This window comes from Betta splendens, chromosome 22, assembly GCF_900634795.4.
Source record: "Betta splendens chromosome 22, fBetSpl5.4, whole genome shotgun sequence".
In the NCBI taxonomy this organism is placed as follows: Eukaryota; Metazoa; Chordata; class Actinopteri; order Anabantiformes; family Osphronemidae; genus Betta; species Betta splendens.
In genome coordinates, this window is record NC_040900.2 from 16,218,561 (window position 1) to 16,245,348 (window position 26,788).

Below are 26,788 nucleotides of genomic sequence, written 5' to 3' on the forward strand. Positions count from 1 at the left end.
TAACGAAAAAAAAATTATAATAGTTTAATGACTTCACTTATCATCTTAGGCTAGGTCAAAGCATCATTTTATCACCAATTTCAAATTAAATTTAATAAATCTGACCACTTCAATTCATAAAAATCAAAAGACACCTAGAACAAATTTATTTCTATTCTTCTTCTAGTTTATTTTAAATTCAAAATCAAAATTTACCACACTGGTTCAACAGAGAGCTTTTAATCTTGCCTAACCAAAACAATAATAATAATAAAGGTTATAAAAGACAGTAGAACATGTTTTCTCATGCATTAATCATTTGAATGTAATAAACAGAAGCCCCAATTATATATATATAATTCACTTGATTCTAACCCTCCGCAGGTGGTCTCATCCACTTTCCAAGCTCGGGTTCTCTACCAGAGGCCAGGGAGCTTGAGGGTTCTGCGCAGTATCCTTGCTGTTCCTTGGACTGCACTTTTCTGGACTGAGATTTCGGATGTTTTTCCAGGGATCTGTTGTAGCCACTCCTCCAGTTTGGGGGTCACTGCCCCCAGTGCTCCGATCACCACAGGCACCACTGTGGCCTTCACCTTCCAAGCCTTCTCCAGTTCTTCTCTGAGCCCTTGGTATTTCTCTAGTTTCTCATGTTCCTTTTTCCTGATGTTGCCATCGCTTGGTATTGCCACATCCACCACTACTGCTTTCATCTGCTCTTTATCCACCACAACAATGTCTGGTTGGTTCGCCATTACCATTCTGTCAGTCTGGATCTGGAAGTCCCACAGGATCTTGGCTCGCTCGTTCTCAACCACCTTGGGAGGTGTTTCCCACTTTGACCTTGGGGTTTCCAGTCCATACTCCGCGCAGATGTTCCTGTATACTATGCCAGCCACTTGGTTATGGCGTTCCATGTATGCTTTTCCTGCCAGCATCTTACACCCTGCAGTTATGTGCTGGACCGTCTCAGGGGCCTCTTGGCACAGTCTACACCTTGGGTCTTGTCTGGTGTGGTAGATCTGGGCCTCTATGGCTCTGCTGCTCAGGGCCTGCTCCTGTGCAGCCAGGATGAGTGCCTCTGTGCTGTCCTTCAGCCCAGCCCTTTCAAGCCATTGGTAGGATTTGTTGAGATCACTTCAGTTATTTTCCGGTGGTACATCCCGTGTAAGGGCTTGTCCTCCCATGATGGTCCCTCTTCCAGCATGTCATCCTCTGTTCTCCACTGCCTGAGACATTCACTCAGCACGTCACCTGGCGGGACCTTATCCTTGATGTGCTTATGGATCTTGGATGTTTCATCCTGGATAGTGGCTCTCACGCTCACTAGTCCTCGGCCTCCTTCCTTGCAGCTAGCGTACAGTCTCAGTGTGCTGGATTTGGGGTGGAACCCTCTATGCATGGTGAGGAGCTTTCGTGTCTTAACATCTGTGGTCTGTATCTCGTCCTTTGGCCACCTTATTATTCCCGCAGGGTATCTGATCACTGGCTGGTAGCTGTTTATTGCCTGGGATTTGTTCGTGCCATTGAGCTGGCTTCTTAGGACTTGCCTCACTTGTTGGAGGTATTTGGCTGTTGCCGCATTCCTTGTTGCCTGTTCAGGGTTGCCGTTTGCCTGTGGTATTCCAAGGTACTTGTAATTGTCCTCAATGTCTGCTATTGTTCCTTCTGGGAGTGAGACCCCTTCTGCGTGGATTACCTTGCCTCTCTTTGTCACCATCCTCCCACATTTCTCGAGCCCGAATGACATCCCGATGTCCGAGCTGTAGATCCTGGTGGTGTGGATCAGCGAGTCGATGTGGCTCACTCTTGGCGTACAGCTTGATGTCATCCATGAAGAGGAAGTGACTTACGGTGGCCCCGTTCCGGAGTCGGTATCCATAGCCAGTCTTGTTTATTATTTGGCTGAGGGGGTTCAGACCTATGCAGAAAAGAAGTGGGGGACAGTGCATCTCCTTGGTATATGCCACATTTGATGGATACTTGGGCCAGTGGCTTCCTATTGGCTATATATATATATATATATATATATATATATATATATATATATATATAAGGGTATATGGGAAAGGGAGGCGTCACACTACAGTGATGCACAGTGGCTGGTGGATCTGAGGGAAGACCACAGCAACCTCCCTGAACAGAATCCAGTGACTATCACAGTGGCAGACATCCAACATAGAGTCTCAGGTATGAAAAACTGGACAGAACCTGGCCCTGACATGATCCACGCCTACTGGCTAAAGAAGCTCACTGCAATCCATGAGCGCCTGGCAGCACAAATGAACCAGCTGCTAAGGGATGGGACTCACCCTGAATGGCTAACCGAAGGGCGAACGATCCTGATAATGAAGGATCCCTCAAAGGGCACAGTCCCATCCAACTACCGGCCAATAACCTGTCTCTCCACAACATGGAAGCTCATGTCAGGCATCATCGCAGCTAAGATAAGTGGGCACATGAGTCAATACATGAGCGAAGCACAGAAGGGCATTGGTAAGGATACCAGAGGAGCCAAACACCAACTCCTGGTAGACAGAACAGTCGCCCAAGACTGCAGAATGCGACACACCAACCTGTGCACAGCCTGGATCGACTACAAGAAAGCCTATGACTCAATGCCACACACATGGATCACTGAATGCTTGGAGCTGTACAACATCAACAGAACTCTAAGGGCCTTCATTGCAAACTCGATGAGGTTGTGGAGAACCACCCTTGAAGCCAATGGGAAGCCACTTGCCCAAGTATCCATCAAATGTGGCATATACCAAGGAGATGCACTGTCCCCACTGCTGTTCTGCATAGGTCTGAACCCCCTCAGCGAAATAATAAACAAGACTGGCTATGGATACCGACTCCGGAACGGGGCCACCATAAGTCACCTCCTCTACATGGATGACATCAAGCTGTACGCCAAGAGTGAGCGCGACATCGACTCGCTGATCCACACCACCAGGATCTACAGCTCGGACATCGGGATGTCATTCGGGCTCGAGAAATGTGGGAGGATGGTGACAAAGAGAGGCAAGGTAATCCACACAGAAGGGGTCTCACTCCCAGAAGGAACAATAGCAGACATTGAGGACAATTACAAGTACCTTGGAATACCACAGGCAAACGGCAACCTTGAACAGGCAACAAGGAATGCGGCAACAGCCAAATACCTCCAACGAGTAAGGCAAGTCCTAAGAAGCCAGCTCAATGGCAAGAACAAATCCCGGGCAATAAACAGCTACGCTCTGCCAGTGATCAGATACCCTGCGGGAATAATAAGGTGGCCAAAGGAAGAGATACAGACCACAGATGTTAAGACACGAAAGCTCCTCACCATGCATGGAGGGTTCCACCCCAAATCCAGCACCCTGAGACCGTACGCTAGCCGCAAGGAAGGAGGCCGAGGACTAGTGAGCGTGAGAGCCACTATCCAGGATGAAACATCCAAGATCCATAAGTACATCAAGGATAAGGCCCCGACAGATGACGTGCTGAGTGAATGTCTCAGGCAGTGGAGAACAGAGGATGAGATGCTGGAAGAGGGACCATCATGGGAGGACAAGCCCTTGCACGGGATGTACCACCGGAAAATAACTGAAGTGGCTGATCTCAACAAATCCTACCAATGGCTTGAAAGGGCTGGGCTGAAGGACAGCACAGAGGCACTCATCCTGGCCGCACAGGAGCAGGCCCTGAGCACCAGAGCCATAGAGGCCCAGATCTACCACACCAGACAAGACCCAAGGTGTAGACTGTGCAAAGAGGCCCCAGAGACGGTCCAGCACATAACTGCAGGGTGTAAGATGCTGGCAGGCAAAGCATACATGGAACGCCATAACCAAGTGGCTGGCATAGTATACAGGAACATCTGCGCGGAGTATGGACTGGAAACCCCAAGGTCAAAGTGGGAAACACCTCCCAAGGTGGTAGAGAACGAGCGAGCCAAGATCCTGTGGGACTTCCAGATCCAGACTGACAGAATGGTAATGGCGAACCAACCAGACATTGTGGTGGTGGATAAAGAGCAGAGGAAAGCCGTAGTGGTGGATGTGGCAATACCAAGCGATGGCAACATCAGGAAAAAGGAACATGAGAAACTAGAGAAATACCAAGGGCTCAGAGAAGAACTGGAGAAGGCTTGGAAGGTGAAGGCCACAGTGGTGCCTGTGGTGATTGGAGCACTAGGGGCTGTGACCCCCAAACTGGAGGAGTGGCTACGACAGATCCCTGGAAAAACATCCGAAATCTCAGTCCAGAAAAGTGCAATCCTAGGAACAGCAAGGATACTGCGCAGAACCCTCAAGCTCCCTGGCCTCTGGTAGAGGACCCGAGATTGGAAAGTGGATGAGACCACCCGCGGAGGGTGAGAATAGAGTGTGTATATACATAAACCCACACACACACACACACATATATATATATATATATATGTATATACATACATATATATATATATATATATATATATATATATATATATAGCTCAATCGGTAAAGTCGCAGGACTTGTATATGGGTGGTCCCCGGTTTGAATCCCCATTAGGGCAAATAAGCATCCAGTGTGGGTTTTCGGGCAAGACCCTTCAAGCTACCGCCTACCTCATAATGATGAGAGACAATGAACCACATGAGATACCGGCCAATCAGACGTCGCCCGGTCTAACAAGGTCTGCGTCAGGTGTTGGGAAACTAGAGCGCCTTGGCAAGAAGTGGGCTACTGGAACAAGAAAGAAATGGCTAAGATGCGACAACAGAGAACTGTTGGAATGCTACTACTCAAGTAACCCTAGTCAGAGGGGTTACATGAAAAGAATGTGCGGCAAATGGGAACGGAGAAACCCACTTTCAAGACTGACGGCGAAGCAACTAGTAGCTTAGTGTTCCAACATCCATAACGGCAACTGCTATCACAACTTGAGATTGACGAGGTACAACACAAATGCTACGGCAAGGAGGGGCCAGGACGCCATGTCAGAGGGGAGGTTGCACCATCTCCCCAACCGGAAATTGGGTACGAAGCCCCAATGAGCACAGATACTCTGAGCGAGGCAGCGATAAGATCATGGCGAGATTGAACAGGCAACCCCGAACCCCACTACAACGGCTAAGTGAAGTACCATCAGAAAGTCTCATGGAAGATGTGAATGCAGCACTGAGAGGGATCCCTACCACAACAATCACAGAAACCAATGAGCTGATATACGTTTCAGCATCAGTGATTGTAGAGGTGCTTGGCTATAAGAGATCCATAAGTACATCAAGGATAAGGCTCCGACAGATGACGTGCTGAGTGAATGTCTCAGGCAGTGGAGAACAGAGGATGAGATGCTGGATGAGGGACCATCATGGGAGGACAAGCCCTTACACGGCATGTACCACCGGAAAATAACTGAAGTGGCTGATCTCAACAAATCCTACCAATGGCTTGAAAGGGCTGGGCTGAAGGACAGCACAGAGGCACTCATCCTGGCTGCACAGGAGCAGGCCCTGAGCAGCAGAGCCATAGAGGCCCAGATCTACCACACCAGATAAGACCCAAGGTGTAGACTGTGCAAAGAGGCCCCTGAGACGGTCCAGCACATAACTGCAGATTGTAAGATGCTGGCAGGAAAAGCATACATGGAACGCCATAACCAAGTGGCTGGCATAGTATACAGGAACATCTGCGCAGAGTATGGACCGGAAACCCCAAGGTGAAAATGGGAAACACCTCCCAAGGTGGTAGAGAACGAGCGAGCCAAGATCCTGTGGGACTTCCAGATACAGACTGACAGAATGGTAATGGCGAACCAACCAGACATTGTGGTGGTGTACAAAGAGCAGAGGAAAGTCGTAGTGGTGGATGTGGCAATACCAAGCGATGGCAACATCAGGAAAAAGGAACATGAGAAACTAGAGAAATACCAAGGGCTCAGAGAAGAACTGGAGAAGGCTTGGAAGGTGAAGGCCACAGTGGTGCCTGTGGTGATCGGACCACTGGGTGGTCTATCTTGAGCATTACATCAGCTGCTGAACACAGGTAAAAGTCTTTTTCATGTATTTAAAGTAGTCCAGGTGGAGCGCATTTACCAGTACAACTATAGAAATTCTGAGGCAGGTTGCCAGTTTATCCATCACCACACTTTTAATTAGCTTTCATGGCTTACATGGATACATGTAGTTGCTTCCATGAAGCAAAGACATGTCACTAAGTTAGCTAACATCTGACTAATAGTTCATGTTCAGTTAAACAACATTTTCTACTGCTAACAAACGTTCCATGAAGCAAAGACATGTTTCTAAGTTAGCTAAAGCGACTGATAGGTTATGTTCAGTTAAACAACGTTTTTCACGGCAAACAAATGACCCAGGAAGCAAAAACACGTTCGCTGACATGTGACTTACAGATCATGTTCAGTTTAACAATGTTTTTCACGGCAAACAAATGTCCTATGGAGCAAAAACACGTTCGCTAACATGTGACTAACAGGTCATGTTCGGGTAAACAACATTTTCCACTGCTTACAATTTTCCTAAACCCAAAGTGACTAGTGTTTAACTTAATGCTAACGTTAGTTAGCTAACAGAAAGGCTACACTATTCAGACAGTAGGAAAACACAGCATGTTCTTTTGGTTTCTTACCTCTTTTTCTTCATCAGATTAGCTTTTTTCAGCTTTTGAGTTTGGCTTTTTGTGATCATTTTGTCAGCTTTTTATTTTTTGTCAGCTTTTTATTGTTGTCCAAATTTTTAGGCGTGAATGACTCGACACAATAGACTATAAAAATGAATTAATTAGGAGTGAACCGCACCCGTTTAGATTACACTCAAAATGGTGTGTCCCAAAATGAATCTTTAAAATTACTTTTTCTAGGTATTTATATTAAATAAACTGTGACCCAATTCACAGAAATATGTGAATGCAATACATCAGATGTTAGAGTGGTGGGCCCCATGCCCTATTTTCTTTAATTGTAATCGGTGGGGGGGTATAGCTGCCATACAGATTATATCTCTGCAACCATAAGGGCTGAGGTGTAATTATTAGTTTATGTGTTACTGGTGAAAAGTTAATGAACTTGGAAAACAAAAAAAGAAAAATTCCAACCTCCGACTGGTATAAATGCACCTACATTATAATACAACCCCAGTAAACTGAGGCCAAACCTCTTTAAAAACTTTATAGGGTTACAGCACAATTTATTAACATAATCTCAACTAAGAAATAATTATTATAACACTAAGAAGAACCAAATTACAAAGGTCTTTAGTAGTAAAGTCATGCAAACTCTAATTTTCTAAGATGTAAAACCCATAATATTTTCATTTTTATACATATAAAAATGATTAGTTTGAAGAAAAGAAGTTTTATCAGTACATATCTAATTGTTTTTATAATTATAATACTGCATTTAATCTACAAAAAAAACTTCATATAGCCACCAGGCAGATATAGAGACCAGGTTTGAGTTGGTTGAGTTCCGTTGCCTAGGAACGTCACACACCACAAGGGGCTCGGATTCCGGCCAATGAGGTATCTTTAGACGCGTTAGAGTCTAACCAATCACGCTGTACCAGCCAACGCGTGATTGACAGAGCCGGCAGCCAATGAGACTGAGCCAAACGCCGACAGAATTTACAGGGAGCAAATTACTGGACGTCGTGTCCTGACGTTACTAAGCTTTAGCCTGGCTCTACGGAAGGCCATCAATGTTTAGCTCGATTGGTTAGTGACCCAGGAAGTAGTTTAAATGGAAATTATTATTTATTTTGGACTTTATACGAAATGTAGGGCGATAATGAAACTAAATTCGAAGCTTTCAGATACTTACTGACGATCTCTGGCACATATCTTGCCGCTTGCACTGTGTACCATGGCATGTCGCACGTGGTTAGTTTCATTAGAATCTCAGCTTTCATTTGAGCCGTAGGTTATTCACGTTGCATAAAGTTTCGTAGCGGCGGAGCCAGAAATGCGTCACAAGTGAACCCCCCCCACCCCCCTGCTGACCTATCGCGTATCTGTGTTTTTGTTTATTACTGGGGCTGTGTTTGATGTATGTGAAAGATATTTACTGTATACATCATTAAAGCCAAAATGTTCCTGAATAGTTTGGTGTATGACATGTCCATATTCCTTCATAATTAGTGTATTTGTTCGTGCGTAAAGCTAAAAAACAAAAAACTACAAGTCTCAGGACCTTGGGACTTGTTAAGAGAAACCTGTTATTTAAAGACACAAAAAAGCTGAGTAGAATGAAAACAACAATGCTTTGCTGCAGCACAGGTCTGTCTTAAACTAGACAGAGCAATTATAACTTTGCAGTGAACAGAAAATAACTAAGACATCAACTATATTTCTCAGGGGAAAAAATTAAAGTTGCATAATAAGAGCAAAGATGAGAAATCTAACTCATGCAGCCAACAGTCACTCAGCTTAACCACTGGGCAGTCTTAGAACATGGGAGTTGGGATGAATAGTCCTGTTTCAGTGAAAAGCTACAATGTAAATTAAATTGTGATCCTTGAAATAACATCTCAAACAGTTAAAATTTTATCAGTTTGCCTTTTCAGTGCTGCATGTGTGAACAAACTCTCCACAAGGCACATTTGAAAAAGTCTTCCCTTGTATTCCATAAGTAAAATGCTTTTAGACCCCAAAGCCTGTTTTCTTACATTTGCCACAAGGCTCTACTGGGGGAGATAGGTTAACTGCAAACAGCAAAATTTATTTGCACTAGTGTACACACACAAATACACATACCTTCCACTGTAAGGTGTGGATCCTGCAGGGCCCACCAACAGGCAAGCTGGAGCAGCTAGGTAGACAAAGCTATCAGTGCACAGAAAGTCCCCTTCCTCTGGTTTTTGTGGGCTGAGATGACTTGACTTGGAATCCTTTTCTGTATTTGACTTAAAGTGTGTTTTCATGGTGTCCAGATGTTGCTGCTGACTGTTTGTATTTGCGTCAGTGGAAACCTCTTTCACTCTGGTAACTTCACCCAGAGGGGCAGGTCCTGCCGACACAGCAAGATAAACAAAACTATCTGACTGAACAAAGGGATCTAAGTCACCACTGTCCAGTCCTGGGCTTCTGATTGGTTTCTGATTAGGATCTAGAAGATGTTTAATTGTTTTTTTTGTAGGAGACAGAGGAAGCAGGGAGTCGCACCCCCTGAGGATCACATTTTTCCTTAGTGGTATTTCATCACATTGTGGATTATTCTGAGTCAGGCAGCCCTCAATTTCTGCGTGTCCTAGTTTAGGTTCTCCTCTTCCATTTCCATTTTTCCCTCTTCCTCCATCTCCCTCCATCCTTCTACGCTCTGCTTTCTCTCCTTTAACCTCCCCTTCTATGTCTTGAGAGGTAGTGTTAAGAAGAGATGGATAGCACCACTGCAGCTCTGCACTCTCCTCTCTCCCCCATTCCTTTAAAGCATCATCCCCATCTTTCTCCAGTGAAGTGGTGCTGCTGCCTAGGTCCGAGCCACTGATTGGCTGGTCACTGTCAGAGCCGGCGTCCTCCTGGCTCTGATTAGATAAGGCGAGGAAGACTCCACTGGAGTCGGACTCTAGAGTCAGGTTGGAGTCTGGAGAGCTGTCCTCTTTAGTGGAGCTACAAAAAAGACAAAACAGACTGCTACAGCATTAGGCTTATGAAAAGCCTGTGACTTTAATTCTCTCTGTCTTTAGTTACCACACAGTTTTAGCTTTTTTCATACTTTTCCGATAGCCAGTGATTTGTTGTTGTCATCGCTCATCTTCCACATGAGAAAAACGCAAACTGAGGCAACTGTGTTCATACATAAACACACAACGTATAATGATTACTTGGGATCATTATAGTACTAATAGACACAATTAAAATGGCTATAAAGTGGACAAATATTTGTCCGTGCATTTATGGTAATTTTTGTAATAATATGTACTGAAATTGTTTTACTAGTACACAATTTTTTCAGCAGCAACACATTGAATGTTTTGTAAGGAGGAAGAAAATGCATTTCATGACAGATGTACTGTATGAAGATGGCTGATTTGCTTAGTGGATGACCAACATACACATGCAAATTATATTATACACAATTTGCAGCATTTTGATTGTTTCAATTGAAAGTCAGCTGGAATAAATTCAAATCACTAAATAAGAAAATAATCTGAGAAATGTAGGAATTACTGAAAAAGACAGCACGTTAACGGTGGCAACATATTTTCACTGCTACTGTTTTGGCACATATGCTGGGTTCATTGCCAACCCATTTATTCATATCACTGACAAGTTTAATTGAATTTGTATTTGTTATCCTGATGTCCATGCCATCCATGTGTTATGCTCATGTCCATGCCATGTAGTATCCTCGTGTCCATGCGATGTACTATTCTAATGTCCATGCCATGTACTAGCCTTGTGTTTATGTGTTCATGCCAGGTATTAGTTTTGTTTTATGTTGCTAGCTCACTAAGTTTGCCTTGTTGCTAGCTCGCTAAGTTTGCCTTGTTGTATTTTGTTTCGCTAAAGGAGTGTTTTTTTTTCAGCAGCTCCACGCCCTGTCTCATGCCCCGCTGCAGCTCCACGCCCTCTCTCATGCCCTGCTGCAGCTCCACGCCCTGTATCATGCCCCGCTGCAGCTCCACGTCAGTTGGTCCCTGCATCTGTTTTCCGGTTCACACCAACCCCAGGTCCCGCCACTGTCCTGCCCAAGCTCCAGCCACAACACCTCCAGACTCCTGGTGGTCTGGTGGAGACCACGTCCACGCCTGCCACAGGATAGATCCTGTGTCAGGATCCATCCTGTTTGTTTTTTTGTTTGTTTTTTTTTCCCTGCACCACACCTTCTCCCTCACCATGCCATCAGCTCAACTTGCCACATCTGCACTTCCCCTCTGCCTGCCTTCAAAGACTCCTGCAGCACAGCACTCTGTGCTGGGTCATTGTCATACTAACACCCTGCCGTTAGTTTTGCCATGTGTTAATGCTGTTCACAACAAGCCTTAGTTCATTGTCCATGCCATGTTTTAGTTTAGTCTTGTTGCTTTGCCATGTATTAGTATTGCCATGTGTTAATTCTGTTCACGCTAAGCCGTAGTTCATTGTCCAAGCCATGTTTTAGTTTAGTCTTGTTGGGGGACCTCATCTGTCAATCTGTTATTAACAGAATTATTATTAAGGTCCCACATGCTCAAACAAAGGAGGCACTGCGGCCTGCATGTAATGTCTTCATCCTGATAGTAGTGAGTGAGAAGAAAGAACAAAGAGATTTCAAATCTGAGCGCCAAAACCAGGAGCCAGGCTGGGGACCCATACCTGGCTCCCTTGCTGAGACATCCAACTCCTGCTGACACAAGCAACAAACGGAGAAGAAACTTGGACGTCAGCCATCCTGATTGGACCAAACAATAGGACAGGCGTGACCAAAAACACGGTTATAAAAGCCGCTGTGACCGAAGACTCGTCCCTTATTCTCTTCCACCCTCCCTCTTCCCTTGTTCTCTCCGACCTTGTCCCGTCCCTTCGCTTCTCGCCTTCGAGACCACTACAGACCTTTCTTCTCTCCGTCCACCTGGAGCTTCCCTCTGCACCGGCATGCCCGAAGCCTCCACCGCAGCCAGCAGCTGAACTAACGGGGACGTCGTCACAGAGGACAGGCCTGATCACCCATCTACTTCCAGCCACCCGGCAGGAAACCGCCAGCTTAACCGCCTTCCCGCTGCCACCTCAGCTGATCACGACGCAATCACCTCGACGCACACCTGGACCGGACCGGACCATAACAGCGCAAGCACGCACGCACGCAACGCCGGATCTTCTCACCAGGATTGAGCAGTAAGGCAGAGGCATTCTTCTAAGTCTGAGCAGAGTAGAACTCTTAGGGGATCAGTAATTGTTTTATTGTTGTGTTGTTTTCTTTTCCTGAACACGCCATCCGATCACTGTGTATTTCTGCGATCACGTGACTGTAACGCTATTATAGATCTGCGTGAATCTAAGAGGTGCACATTGAAGTGTTGTAATTTGTGATTGTGCTAGCTTAAGTGCTTTATTGTGGTACTGTGCGGTGCTCTGTTTCTGCTGCGTCCACGCCAAGCGCACATTTCAACCACTGCACGCTTCCACGAACACGTGACTATATCACCGAATATAGCCCCACGTGTTTGTGTGACTGCAAGCCTTATTCACGCTAGTTCGACTTCACACTACTTTTCAAAGAAGCGTTTCTTTCCCTGTGAGCACCAGACACGCGCGCTCCATTCAAAGGGCTCACCTCATCTTACCACGCCTCTAAAGGGGGGCGCGCTCTCCCTCCTCCTTTTCTCTCTCTCTCTCTCTCTCTCTCTCTCTCTCTCTCCCCCTCTCACACACACACACACGGTATCTCAGGTAACTCGCATTCACATACGATACGTCCAGACGAACACATTATAGGATTAAGTTGTGATTGGCTCATTTATTCAAGATAGGGTTGACACTGGAGTCAATATTAATTGATTAATAAAGCGCTCATAATTTAATTGGTCGTTGTCTGTGATTATTTGTATATGGTTTTGCAGCACTGGTAAATTAAGTCACCTATGGTACAAAGTTCACCCTTCAACTAACTTAAATACAATTGAGACTGTATTGGCTATTCCAAATTGGTTATTGGTCCCTGGTAACAGGGTGGTGACCTGTAAATTAAGTAATTATTAATTCAATTAATAATTATTAAATCAATAATAGGTAAGTGTTTCACTTACCAAACTATAGACTTTGTCATACAGTTTGATATATATATATATATATATATATATATATATATATATATATATATATATATATATATATATATATATATATATATATATATATATATATATATATATATATATATATATATATCAAGGTTTGTGAATGTAAATTATAAACATAATTTGTATCTCCACTCAGGATATATAATTGGTGCAAACCTGTGTAAGGTTAATCAAACTCAGCCTTTTTGAGACCAGGTGGTGTTACTAATTCATTTGGCACTACCATCACCCTAACATTGCCCCAACAGTCTTGTAGCCTTGCCACGTATTAGTTTTGTGTTTCTGCCATGTGGTATCCTCGCGTCCATGCCATGTGGTATCCTTGCATCTATGCCATGTGGTATCCTCGCGTCCATGCCATGTGGTATCCTCGCGTCCATGCCATGTTTTACCCTCGCGTCCATGCGATTTACTAGCCTTGTGTTTGTGTTCATGCCAGGTATTAGTTCCCCGTCCATGCCATGTGCTAGCCTTGTGTTTGTGTTCAAGGCAGGTATTAGTTCCCCGTCCTCGCCATGGTGTGTATGTTTTCTGTTGCTAGCTCACTAAGTTTGCCTTGTTGCTAGCTCGCTAAGTATGCCTTGTTTTTTGTTCACTAAAGGAGTGTTTTGCGTTTTGAGTTAAAAATAAACTGTTCTTCATGAATTCCTGGCCCTCACGCTACTCTGACTTGGCCCGGACTGACTTTCATACCCTTGATCCGCCATTTTGCGTGGCGGATCATGACATGCTGCAATTAATGTGCTGACTCACACACCTAAAATATCTAATTATATTAAATCAAATAAAAAAAAACTAACCTTAACAACCGGTCTTCATTTACAGTAAACTGAGGATGGAATAGTACTGCGGCCCAGTGCAAGAACATCTACAGTACAATCACTGGTAATCAAATCCAGTTATTTCTGGCATTGATTTTGTTTTTCCCTGCGATAACACCCCCCCCACCCTAAAAAGGTATCACATACATAAATGCGTTGTTGTTGAACTAAGATACCAAATAAGTTAATATAATAATTATACAAGCACAGGACAATGAAATGCAGCTTAGCAGTTAACCCGAAGTGCAATAAATAGTGCAGAATAAACTTATAGACTTATTACTCTTCCCTAGACTACTCCTCCCACCCACTGTCTTATGAAGCATTTTTTGAACAGATGTTTTTGCCATTCAAGGCTAAAGAAAACAAAGCCAGCAGTATACCATGGCAATTTTCTTCCACTACATGAATGCACCAATTGGCAGAGCAACAGCTATCCCCATTGCAGGAAAAATCTATGTACCAAAAGGTGTAGGTTTGGTTTGCACTTTTCATACATACAAAATGCCAACAAAATTCACTGCTTAAGCCTGGACAGTGTAAAAAGGGCTTGACAAAACACAAATGGAAGGCTGACACAGTCTATGACCAGTGGAGCAGAGGGAGAATAAGATTATATTCAAAGGTTTTGCTAACTATGCTTTTTGATACCTTTTTTATACAATAATATTTAGTAGTAATTGGTACTGATAGGGGGTGCAGTGGGCTAGCACTGTCGCCTCACAGCGAACCTGTGTTCGATTCCTGGGGCGGACAGGGTGCCTTTCTGTGTGGAGTTTGCATGTTCTCCCCGTGCTCACGTGGGTTCTCTCCAGGTCCTCTGGGTTTCTCCCACGGTCCAAAAACATGCATTAGGTTCATTGTTCACTCTAGATTGCCCGTAGGCGTGAGTGTGTGTGTGATAAGTCCCACAGGATAAGTGAAGTTATTGCTAATGATCTGGTAATTTTATTCAGTTCTAAGTCTAATTAAGTCTAAGTCTAATTGTTTATAAAAGTGTCGAATACTGGCAGATTGAATATTATATCTCGAACTGTCTGGGTACACTAAAGCTACATACAATTCTTTTACATACATTTTTGTTAATTTTAAGCATTGGATCTAACTCGGTTTTGCCAAATATCCAAAACTGGAGGACTTACTTATACAATAGCCTGGAATTGAGGTATCATTGTAAATGTATTGTGATAGAAAATTGTGTACTCATCACCTTGTGCCAACATTGGTAGTCCCAGTAGGTTTAGTTGACCACCCAGCAGAAGGTCTATCTGTGGTTGGAGCTGGTAAGGCTGCAGCACTGAGCTCCAAACTGATCTGGGATCTGCTCCCTACTCCTAGAAAAAATAAAGAAATCTGGTTGAATTAATAAAGACAAATATTACATATAATTGAAACACTATTGTTTACTTCCCAGCCATTCAAAGGTTTGGGTTTATTATCACAGCCAGTGGGTCATTGTTTGCCATCTTCTTCAACTGTTGTCATATTCGTTTTTGACTAGAGCATTTCACAAACGGTCATACACACACATTTGTATGATTGGTTATATTATGTTATGGTCCCTGCCCTGGTCTCCCTCTCCAATCACAGCACTCAAGCAATCTGATCTAATTTCTCCACCATGTTGTGAAAAACAATGTCATATTTTCTGAGTAGTCAGGTAGGTCAGTCCCTAGCCTTAGCTCCTGTTCCTTTGGAGATTATTTTACAGTAGAGTTGGATTTGTAATTTTTGAGTTTATATATTAGCTTTTCTTGCCCTCCACTCTCTCAACCACCCCATGTCCTGTATCCTCTGCCTCCCCTGGTTCACAGCCTTTTCGTGTTTCCCGTGGTTTAGTTCACTGGCTTCTGCAACTTTACATCTTGTGATTGCTTCAGGTCACTTCCTTAACCAAATTATGATCCTGTTGCTGACCTACAGTCTGCTCATCCACCATCTTGTTCACTACCAGTTCCAGTTGCCACTGCTGCTTCAACAGGCTCTGTTGCTGGTTCATGGCTCCTATCTATGCACGTTCCCTCACTGCTACAAGGCACCATTAGACTCCACAGCCCATTCACAGCAGTCGAGAGGTGGCCACCACCGTGCCTGCCCCTACCAGTCCAAGGAAGACTGCCTCCATGCTTGTGACAAGACATTACATCTCTGCATGCTTTGAAGAAGCAGGGAGTAAAAGATATTACTGTACAAATGCAGCGGTTAATTTTTGCTGATTCCAGTCGACTTACAGGCGCTGACCCTCCTCATACCAGTGCGTTTTGAGCCAGTTATCAGCAGCCCCCTTCTTGTGCTGTCTGTAGTAGGTGTTAAACATGCTAAATGGGCCACCCCCGTTTTTAGCACAAATTATGGAATTCCAGAGTAAAACCAAAAGGTGGAGCTTTGATCACAAAAGCTTACTGTCTGATCTGTGTAATCAGGGTCAAGTACTAAGTATAGAAGCAGTTCTAAGAGCAGACCTTAGAACTGATTGCGTGATATCACACACTGTTTGGTAGATAGACAGACAACAGGCACCTTACAGCCTCAACTGAAAAGCTGACAAATTGCAACTTTGTAAATTTGAATTCATGTCAGAGTTGTACTTTATTTATCATAGACAAGCATAAGAACAGCAGCTCACAGCTGCCAAACCTGTGGAAGTTTATCAGTTACTGGGTATATTGGGTTAAATTGGACTTTACAAATGTAACTAATGAGATCTCTAATTTCTCATTGTATATATTTGGTCATATGCACTTGGATGTAGTGTATCTTCTGCATGCTTCAGGAGCTGTTTTAAATTTAAAAAGAGCAGTTTACTCTTCTAAGCAAGCTTAGATAAGCATAACAATAGAATCCTCCTTTCAGACAGAATGGCCAATATACAAACCAGGACAGACTGGTTTTGCACTAGCGCCTTCTCCCAAAAAGAAGAGTCCTGCAGTGTTACTGTTTGTGGCAGTTGGCCTTTCGCTCCTGTGTTTTTTGTGGGTCATCTCATGAGTTCATTTTCTGCCTGTGCTCTGTAATTAGTTGATGCCATACACCTGTATTTAAGTCATGCCTTTTGGTTTTGAGTTTGCTGGTGTGTTAACCCATAAGCAGTAAGTAAGGCAGTTACGTCCCATGTTACAGGTCCCTGATCATACAGCTTTTCACTCTAAAGAATATTGAACTTCAATGTCTCAGTAAGGTCTTTGTAAATTTTTTTTCTATGAAACCCTTTAGATCGTCCACACTGCCCTTGTCAATGTGTGGTTTTCACTCCCCATCAATAAAAGCACTGTTTTATGGGTGTCGCAAGCGAAGCTGCTCGCTACACCTCAAAGCGAAAGCGCATACCTTCCTTGTTGTTGTTGTTGTTTAAATGGCTTCATGGATCACTGCAGGGTTAGGATACAATAGGTGGCAGTAGTGTGACTTTGAGAATGCAATCCAACAAAATTCTCCACAGAACACGACCCACTACAGGACTGCAAGACAATGGCAAGCTGGTCCTGTAGCGTAGTACAACCATACATCTACGATCCCCAATCTGACCCTGAAGCTGAAGAGGAGGCTGTTGAAGTCACCACATTTTGGCTGATGCAAGATGTGTCTCATTGGTAACGTTGCATTTACTTCAATTTATTTAATTTATGTAATTTGCAAAGCAACTAGCGGTTGCTAATGCTTACGCTAAATTTTTTGGTCTTGCTTGTGCTGCTGCTCTGACATAATTTTATTTAAAGAATGTGCATTAATATTTATAGCAATCACTGAATGACATACCTTGGAACAAAAAGCATTGGTTCAAATTATATATTGACCTAACATATTTTTACTGCTTTTAGTTTTGTTTTTTAGTAATGTTTTTTGATCATTCTTGATAAACCTGACAGTAATATGTCGCTGTATCTGAAGTGGTTACAAATATCTAGTCTACAGAGGTTAGTGAGCTGGTGCTGGGGATTCCTAGGGTGAAGTATCTGAGTTGCCATCTCTTCATGCGTGGGTTGTAGATCAAGGCAGAGTTTCCTGATGGAAAAAAAACACTCACTGTATGTTGGATTTAGACCACCTGTGGAACAACTCTTTTACCAATTGAGTAGAAAGGTGTTTTTTATATTTTATATATTTATATATTTACACATGCTTTTTCCTTATGGCCGGTTCACCTGTATAGCTTACCATATTAGAAAGAGAAAAACATGTAATATCAATACTATGATTTCCTGAATAAAAGTGTTTTCCCCTCACAAAACAGAGTTCAGTGAAATACGTAATAGTTAAAGCCAACTTTATTGTCAACCAAAAAATGTACCACTACTTCACATTCCAATGTGCAATGTATAGGTTACTGAGTAAATTAGGAAGCCTAGGGGTTTGAGGAAAGAAGCTTTTGCAGGGCCTTGCAGATGAAATGCTTGATGGAGGTAGGGTAAACAGACCATGTCCTGGGTACGAAGTAAACTTGGTTATGTTGGACATTTGTTTCTGCAACAGGACAGGTATAGTTGTAGACAGAGGAGAAGGGAGATGTGGTGATCCTTGTTCTCATCACTATTTAGAAGACTGAGCGGAAGCATTTCTCTACCAGATGGAAGCTGTGGCTGTCCTCACCATCACCTCATAAAAACAAAAGGTACTGCAATCAGAATTGTAGATTAGTGAAATGTTCAGTATTATGTAGGTCAAAACCTTCTATTGTAACAATACACAATACCATACAAAAAATTAAATCAAACAAGAGGACAGGCCTGCCTGTGCTAAAACAGATAAACGGTTGTTACAATTCAAATATAAAATCTAAACAGTCTATACCAATTAAAATTAAAATTTTCTATTGCTGTTACTGTTGGTACATACAAATGTACATACCTTCACTCCTGAGCTGGGCAGCAGATGTCTGTGTACCAACAGTCTGTAGAGATTTCTCTGTTTGACAACCTCCTTGCATGTGGGTAACTGGGATGTGTCCCCCTACAGTATAGAAAAAGACAATGTTACATTTACTGTAAATTGTATTGGTCCTACAAATATAATGGCTATGGTAAACAAGCTATAGGTAACTGACCAGATAAGCAGCTGTTATTGTAGAGATGTGACTAATTAGCAACTAAGCTTGCAACACAACACAGTTACCATTCCAACTTACCATGTTAGAATTTGATAGAACAATGATATAACCCCAAATCACAAGTTGATTTAGGCTGTGACACAGGACAGGGTGATCACAGACATTACCATGTTTATCTGCAATATCTTAGTGTAGTGATCACCCAGCTGTAGCTCTAAAGTGCTAACGGCTAACGCAACACACAAATAAGAGCGGGACAGGACAAAAAGCTCAATCCAGTGCTTCCTGCCTGTAGCCGATCGAAGGCCCAGAACTATTAGCTGTTCCCCACGCAGGCGTGTGATTGCACCAACTCAGAGAAGCACATTTGAAAGGGACAAAGGCTCGGTTAACTGGCTGTAGCCGTTAGCAAAGCTATCTATTAGCTTGACTCACATGGGTTACTACATTTTAAACAGACCAACTAACATATTAAGACAGGGATGTCAAACCTTAACCAGGCCTTTGCTGGTTTTCCAACTCTCCCTTTTCCAGAGCCTGCTAATTACCTTGATCAGGTGTGTTAAGTCAATCCAAAATCAACTGACACACCTGTTCAAGGTAATCAGCTGGAAGAGGTGGAAAACCAGCAGGAACACTGGCCCTCGAGGACCACAGTTTGACACGTCTGTATTAAGACATCACAAGTATCAAGCATGTACTTACTAGGGCGAGCTAAATCCACCACTCCCTACTTGTGGCCGCTCGAAGGCCCATAGTTATTAGTTTCCCCCCAGGTGTGTGTGTGATTGCAGCAAAAGGACAAAAAATCGACCCACCGCTCCCTGCTTGTAGCAGCTCGAAGGCCGATAGCTATTACCTGTTCTCCGCACAGGTGTGTGGCTGCAGGAACCCACATAAGCACATTTGAAGGGGTCAAAGGCTTGGTCGACTGGCTGTAGCTGTTAGCATAGCTAGATATTAGCTTGTCTCACATGGGTTACTACATTTAAAAAGACAAACTAACATTTTTAAAACATTAGTATAAGTATCAAGCATGTACTTACTTCAGTGAGTGGATGACTGACTGTAGGAACAGATCTTTTTTTCAACAGGAGCCGTGAAACAAATCCAGCATTGTACGCACCCTCGTTTGAAATGCACATACGTATAAATGCTGAAGCAGTGTTTCTGGCATCGGTCCGTTTAACATAAAGTAACCCACAAAGTCCTTACTTGATCGCTTGGTAGAGTGAATAGGCTTTGGTGTTGCCTGAAACACCCAATGACTGAACTATTTCTATTTCAGGACTTGCCATGCTCGTCTGTTCACGTTTAGTGAAAAGGGGGAAATGGCGGAAGTCAATTTTTGGTTCGGTATCATCGTGTGGGTGGTGGTTCAGGATTTGCAGGGAGGACTCCTTAAGCTGTGATACGGGAGGAACGGTTTCAGAGTAGGAGGAGGTCTTTCTCCATTGGATGGAGTCTCAAAATTTGAAAGAAGGGAGAAATGCACTTCTACCGTGCTCAATGTGTGTAAATGTGACCCATAGAGCCATAGAAAGGCTCCAGAATGCCTAAAAAGTGGATTTTGCATGATCTGTCCCCTTTAAAAATAGAAAGATTGACGATGTGGAGATTTTGTTTCTTTCTGATGTCTGTTCTTTTTTGTATCCGGTTAAGGGTCGTGATTGTCATTTTAGATTAGAGTTTTGTTTGAGTTTAGAGTTTTGTTTGCCCGCATGGATGGCGCGTTAGTTTAGTTCAGGGTCGAGAATTTAGTCAATTACCTGCATAGCAGTGATGTTTAGTTCTTATGTTTCATGTTAGAGCTGAGTTCTGCCTTGCAGTGAGTTTGTGTTTAGTTTCTTACCTGAAGTTTGTAACACTGTTACCTGATTTGATTTTGATTTAAAATGAAATACATTTGAATTTAAAGGATACATTTGTTATACATGACTTAAATGAAATAACAACTTATCAATGAACTAATTTGTATGTAATATGTAACCAAAACAACAATTTAGAATAGTTTATAATCATCATTCGAGCAATATTACATGCCTTATATATGCCAGATGAGCATTATTCTGTGCAATGCCCAACCTATTCTACAAAACAAAGTTGTTAATCTTTCTAGAAATAGTATTTATCAATCATCAAACATATGCATAATGTTAAATATTAGGGTCAGAGGTTTTTATGTTGCTGAAAAATTAAGTGCCAAAGGCAAGACTCAAACCTAGATCTTTGAGTTTGAGCCTTGTCAAATGCCTTACCATTCATTTGTGCATCACACAGGTTAAGGGTGCTCACCCCCTTTGAAGCTTCTTCCTAAACTAGCTTCGCTGTTCTTTCTTCTGTGAGCTGTTTAACAAGAACATTTCCCCAATGTAGGATCAGTAAATACTATTATATATAAAACCAAGTTTATTAGAATAAGTACAAAAATATGGCTGTTTTTTTTCTTTAAACAGACTGACATAGAATGAACATTAAACCAATGTTTTATGCCTTAAAACTACCTACCAACCACTAGCATGCCTGGATTTTTTTTACTCCCCTCATGAACCTAAAGGGCAGTCAAAACTCTGCGAAGGTATACCTGACATCCTAACTCAGGTGTGAATTGCTCCCTTTGTTACGTAAAAGGGCCACCACAGGGGGGAGCTGAGAGCTGTGGTGGGGGGAACTGACCGACTTCAACAAAACCTGTGTGAACCTCTGTTTCACTTTGCCATCTCAGAGAGACATCAACACACCTGAGGTGTTTTCTTTTGGGACATTTGTTAATAAAAAAAACATTTTTACACAAATGCAAATAATAAAAGGCATGTGACCTAACCAAAAACACACACTAAATAAACATGACAACAGAAAACCCTGGAAGCAGCGGATGAATAAGTAAAAATTATTAATACAAAGTGAGTAAATACATTTCAATTACTTACTGCTCTTTTCAGAGCAAAAAAATATACTTTGAAAATATACCCAGGCCAAGGATTGAACCACCAATCTTTGGATCGCAAGACAAGCGCTCTACCAAGTGAGCTATGACGCTAGCAACAATGACCCAGCCACTCTGGCTAAGCTATTGTTGTTAAATACATTTACATGCATTGAATACACGTGGGCGCGCTCTCCTTTCTGTAACAGAAACACACAGGAGCAGACCAGCAACTTTTTTTCTTTTATGTCTTTTTTTTCCACAGTGAAACATACAATAAATTTTACTGACAGAGTCAGAACTCCAATGTGGCCCATTCCAGCACTTGAGAGAAGCAGCTTCACTCTCTCTGTGGCTGAGCAGACTCATTTACATGCATTGAATACAAGTGGGCGTGCTCTCCTTTCTGTAACAGAAACACACAGGGACACACAAGATTTTGTGCTTCCTATTGACAAACCTTAGACCTATTGGGCCTTATTTGGCCCTATTGGGCCCCACAGTACCAGTGTTTTTGCTGTGTGTTTTCATGTCTCCATGAGAGGACCACAGCACAGCCTGTGACAGGGCTGGTAAACACAGGCTCACACACAAAATTCTGTGCTTCCTTCTGACAGACCTCAGACCTTTTGGGCCTTATTTGGGCCTATTGGGCCCCACAGTACCAGTGTTGGTTCTGTGTGTTTTCATGTCTCCATGAGAGGACCACAGCACAGCCTGTGACAGGGCTGGTGAACACAGGCTCACACACAAGGTTCCGTGCTTCCCTCTAACAGACCTATTGGGCCTTATTTGGGCCCCACAGTACCAGTGTTGGTTCTGTGTGTTTTCATGTCTCCATGAGAGGACCACAGCCTCTGTCAGGCCTGTGTCAGGACTGAGAAACACAGACTCACACAGGTTTTGTTGAAGTGGCTTAGCGTGCCTCCCCCCTGTGGTGCGCAGGTAACGGCCCCGTTAGCAGAACAATGGCAGCCGATCAGGTAAGGCAGCGTACGAATCGACTGCCTCGTAGGTAGTCCTCCCAAAGTGAGAGTTGGCTGCTCCGTAGGCAGTCTAGTGTTAACAAAACTATCAGTGAATTAATGTTGAAGTTTAGCATTGATTTAATAACATAAAAAAGATCACACTGTATCTTAATCAATGATTTAGTATTGAAGAATCAACTAAACCTGCTTTATGTGCAGCAAGAGTCTATTCTAACTTTAAAGCAGAAAAACACAGCAGTTTTGAATAAAACTGTAAAACAATAATAAACCACATTGATATTTTATTTAATAATGAGAATTGAAGCATTTTACTACTTACTTACTACTGGACTTATATTAGCACTAAATTTACTTGACCATTTTCCCAACATGCCAGAAATGCCTAACAACTGACACAGTCCAGAAGCTTCTTTAGTCTGAGGAAAGTTACACACATTAGTTCAACTTCACTTCACATTTGTAAAGAACTGGCTCGTTGGGGGGACAAAACACTGAGTAAGTGTGAAGAACCTTCTTCCAAGAAGGACACAAACTGTAGAAGCTACAAACTCTTCTGCTGCAGATTCAGTTGACATGAGTCAGCTGTCAGACAACCTCATCTGAGTCATGGGAACTGCTTAACAAGAAAATCCATCAGGGTTACATCACTTTAAAGATTGCTGTCAAATCAAGGCTTTGTTAACATTATGCTGTATGGGGGAATTTAGTGTCTGTATATAGGTAACCCTCACAGGACCAACAGCCTAGTGGTTAAGGCACAGAAGCTCTCAACTAGAGATCCCTGGTCTAATCATTGTCTCTGGTGTCTTTTGTTTACCACGTGTTTAGGCTTCACACCTGTAAAGAACTGGCTGGTCAGTAGTGATGGGAAGTTTCGTTCTTTCAACTGACTCGGATCTTTAAGTCTCATTCAGTAAAGTGAACGAATCATTTCGAGTCAGTTATTCATTTCGTTCATTTACAGCAGGTGCCGCTGTGGGCGTTGTAATAATGGCTGCGGTTCTCAAACACTATATACTGACCACTAGCAATTCAAACCATATGAAAACCTAGCAAATATGCACTACCTTAACCTGACTTATGTTCTGCATCTTCCCTGCCATTGTTGTTTAACAGCGTGACAGTCACTTGGTAGCAGAAGGAACGAACTGGAGCACTGGCTGCACGCTACATAGCCTACGCGGCTCGGCTGTCACGTGACAAGTGAACGAACGAACAAACGACCCATGGGAACTAGTCCCAAAAGAACTGGTGCTGAGCTGTGAACGATAACGAACGAGGCAGCCAGGCTGCCTTTTACATGACAGCTGGTGAAGTGAAAGTAAAACTTATTTTGACAATTAGTGAGACTTTTAACACTAGAACTACTAAGGGACGTACACCTTTACATATACCCCTAACTACGGCTGGGTGTTCACTTGTCCGCCACGCTCCAGCTGGCACCCTGCCAAGAGCCGCTTTTGTTACGTAAAGAGGGCCATCACCGACGCTCTCTGTGGGGTGGGACGCGTGGGCTCGCTGACCCTGCTGCTGCCTGCAAGGCAGAGCAGGGTTCCTACTCATGTTCCTATGAGTCTAAGGGTGACATCCACTGTTACAATGTTCCACCGCTATGTGCTTGGATTTACAACGTGAAAGGACGAGTGTCATTGTTGCGGTCTCACCGAAGGAAGCAATAAAAAACATTAACAAGACAATAAAACAGTTTTGCTGCTTTGCTTATTTACAAAAAAACTAAATAAAGTTCACACATTATTTCACTGTAACGTTACTAAAAATTGCAGAAAAGACGACAGTACACCGCTCACCCATCTAGTTTTAACAAATGTGCAATTAAAAATATATTATAAACCAAAAAAACGCTTGAAAGCGTTTCGGTTTTATATTCCATTTATTTCGTTATTTCCCCTTTCACCAGTACCACATAATAAGTCATTGCAGAGCTACAGCCATGTTTCACCAGCCGCTTTCGGCAGTGAGTCATAGACGGACGTTGTTCTGCCCGCTTTCATGTAGACACGGAACTCTTCACAGTTTTGTCAAACATAATTTCGTTATTCATATACAACAACATGCAAATGCTAAAAATTACTGAAAAGATGACAGTACACCCATCTAGTTTGGATGAACAGAAAACGCTTGAAAGCGTTTCCGTTTTATATTCCGTTTATTTGGTTATTACTCCTTTCACCTGTACCACATAAAGTCATTGTAGAGCTACAACCATGTTCCTACAAAGTTAACCAGATGTTTATTTCGTTATTTCCTCTTTCATGTCCGTCTGGTGAATGAAAGTGGGCGTGGCCATCCACGTCCCAGAGCGGTGACACTGGGGGAAGGGGAACGCGCATCAACACGCAGGACAAAGATCTGCGTTTCTCTGCTGCTACAGCCTCGGCTGCGTTGGGTTGTTAGTGTCCCTTTCACCTCTACCACATGAAATGTGTTCCTACAAAGTTGATCAGCTGCTTTCAGAATCAGAATCGTTTTTATTCACCAGGTTTATTTTTATTTACAAAATATAAACAGAAAACGCTTGAAACGTTTCCGTTTTATATTCCATTTATTTAATTATTTTTATTCACAAAAAAATCCCATACGCTTTGCACTGTAACGTCACTAAGAATTAGGAAAAAAGACAGTACACCCATCTAGTTTTAACAAATGTGCAATAAAAAATTTAAACAGAAAACGCTTGAAAGCGTTTCTGTTTTATATTTCCGTTTATTTCGTTATTTTCCCTTTCACCTGTACCACATAAAGTCATTGCAGAGCTACAGCCATGTTCCCAAGAGGTTCACCAGCCGCTTTCAGCGTGACACACGCATGGACGTTGTTCTGCCCGCTTTCATGTAGACACAAAACTCATCAAAGTAAAAGAGCTCAGAGCAGCATTTGCAATTACATGTATATTAATAACGAAATAAACGGAATGTAAAGTAAAATGCTTTATAGAGTTTGGTGTCTACATAAAAGCGGCTGGTCAACTTTGTCAACATGTGGCTCCAGTAAGTGGGGGAATAACGGCCCAAAGCAACAGGCTGAAAGAGGAGGCTGTGGCAGAGGAACACAGGTCTTTGTCCTGTATGTCGATGCGCCCAGCCCGCACAGTCAGCGCTTACCTTTGCTACGGGACTGATAACCCCGCCCACTTTTATTTATCAGACAGATATGAAAGTGGGGATAACGAAATAAACGGGATGTAATGTAAAACGCTTTCAAGAATTTTGTCTACATCAAAGCGGGCAAATCACATGTGAACGTTTTAATTTTTTTGTAAATAAAAATAATGTTTGCCCTGTTCAAACCTGGGGAATAAAGACGATTCTGATAGCAGCTCAAGATCAACTTAGCAGGAACACATTTCATGTGGTAGAGGTGAAAGGGAGACTAACAACCCAACGCAGCCGAGGCTGTAGCAGCAGAGAAACGCAGATCTTTGTCCTGCGTGTTGATGAGCGTTTCCCCTTCCCCCAGTGTCACCGCTCTGGGACGTGGATGGCCACGCCCACTTTCATTCAACAGACGGACATGAAAGAGGGAATAACGAAATAAAGCTGGTTAACTTTGTAGGAACATGGTTGTAGCTCTACAATGACTTTATGTGTTACAGGTGAAAGCAGTAATAACGAAATAAACGGAATATAAAAAACGTTTTCAAGCGTTTTCTGTTTATATTTTTTATTCCACATTTGTTAAAACTTGATGAGTGTACTGTCATCTTTTCTGTAATTTTTGATGAAGTTACAGTGCAAACAATATTTGAACTAGTTTTGTAAAAAAACAAAGCTTCGCCACATTTGAGAAGGATCTAAAACTGTCTTATTGTATTATTGATGATGATATCTTAGTGCTTCCTTCGGTGAGACCGCAACAATGACACTCGTCCTTTCACGTTGTAAATCCAAACACATAGCGGTTGAACATTGTAACAGTGGATGTCACTCATAGACTCATAGGAACTGTGCAGCCTTGCAGACAGGAGCAGGGTCAGCAAGCCCATGCAACCCACCACCTAGAGTGCGTCAGTGATGGCCCTCTTTACCTAACAAAGGCAGCTGTTCACAGATGATTCAGGGTCTCAGCTAGCCGAGCAGATCATTTGACCACCTTCTAGTGGGAATGGGTATATTTAGAAAACCCAGTAGTTCTAGTGTTAAAGCAAAATGTAACCATAAGTTCCCTAAAATATTTACCTGGTGCATTCACCAATGCACCATTTATCTTGGCCAAAACGTGATATTATTATTATTATTATTATTATTATT

The 26,788-nt window shown here is 42.8% G+C and overlaps 1 protein-coding gene across 5 annotated transcripts in view; it reads right to left on the reverse strand.

The window, feature by feature from the left end:
- Positions 1-26,788, reverse strand: part of LOC114848352 (uncharacterized) — a 103,491-nt gene that overhangs the window by 18,233 nt on the left and 58,470 nt on the right. For 2 of the 5 annotated variants that reach the window (XM_029138777.3, XM_029138775.3), the window contains exons 3-4: positions 14,772-14,895; positions 8,716-9,588 (exon numbers count right to left, since the gene is read on the reverse strand). In XM_029138777.3, coding sequence (XP_028994610.1) covers positions 8,716-9,588; positions 14,772-14,895 — 997 coding nt within the window. The remainder of the gene's footprint in view (positions 1-8,715; positions 9,589-14,771; positions 14,896-26,788) is intronic. The other 3 variants (XM_029138778.3, XM_029138779.3, XM_029138780.3) reach the window with 3 other exon arrangements.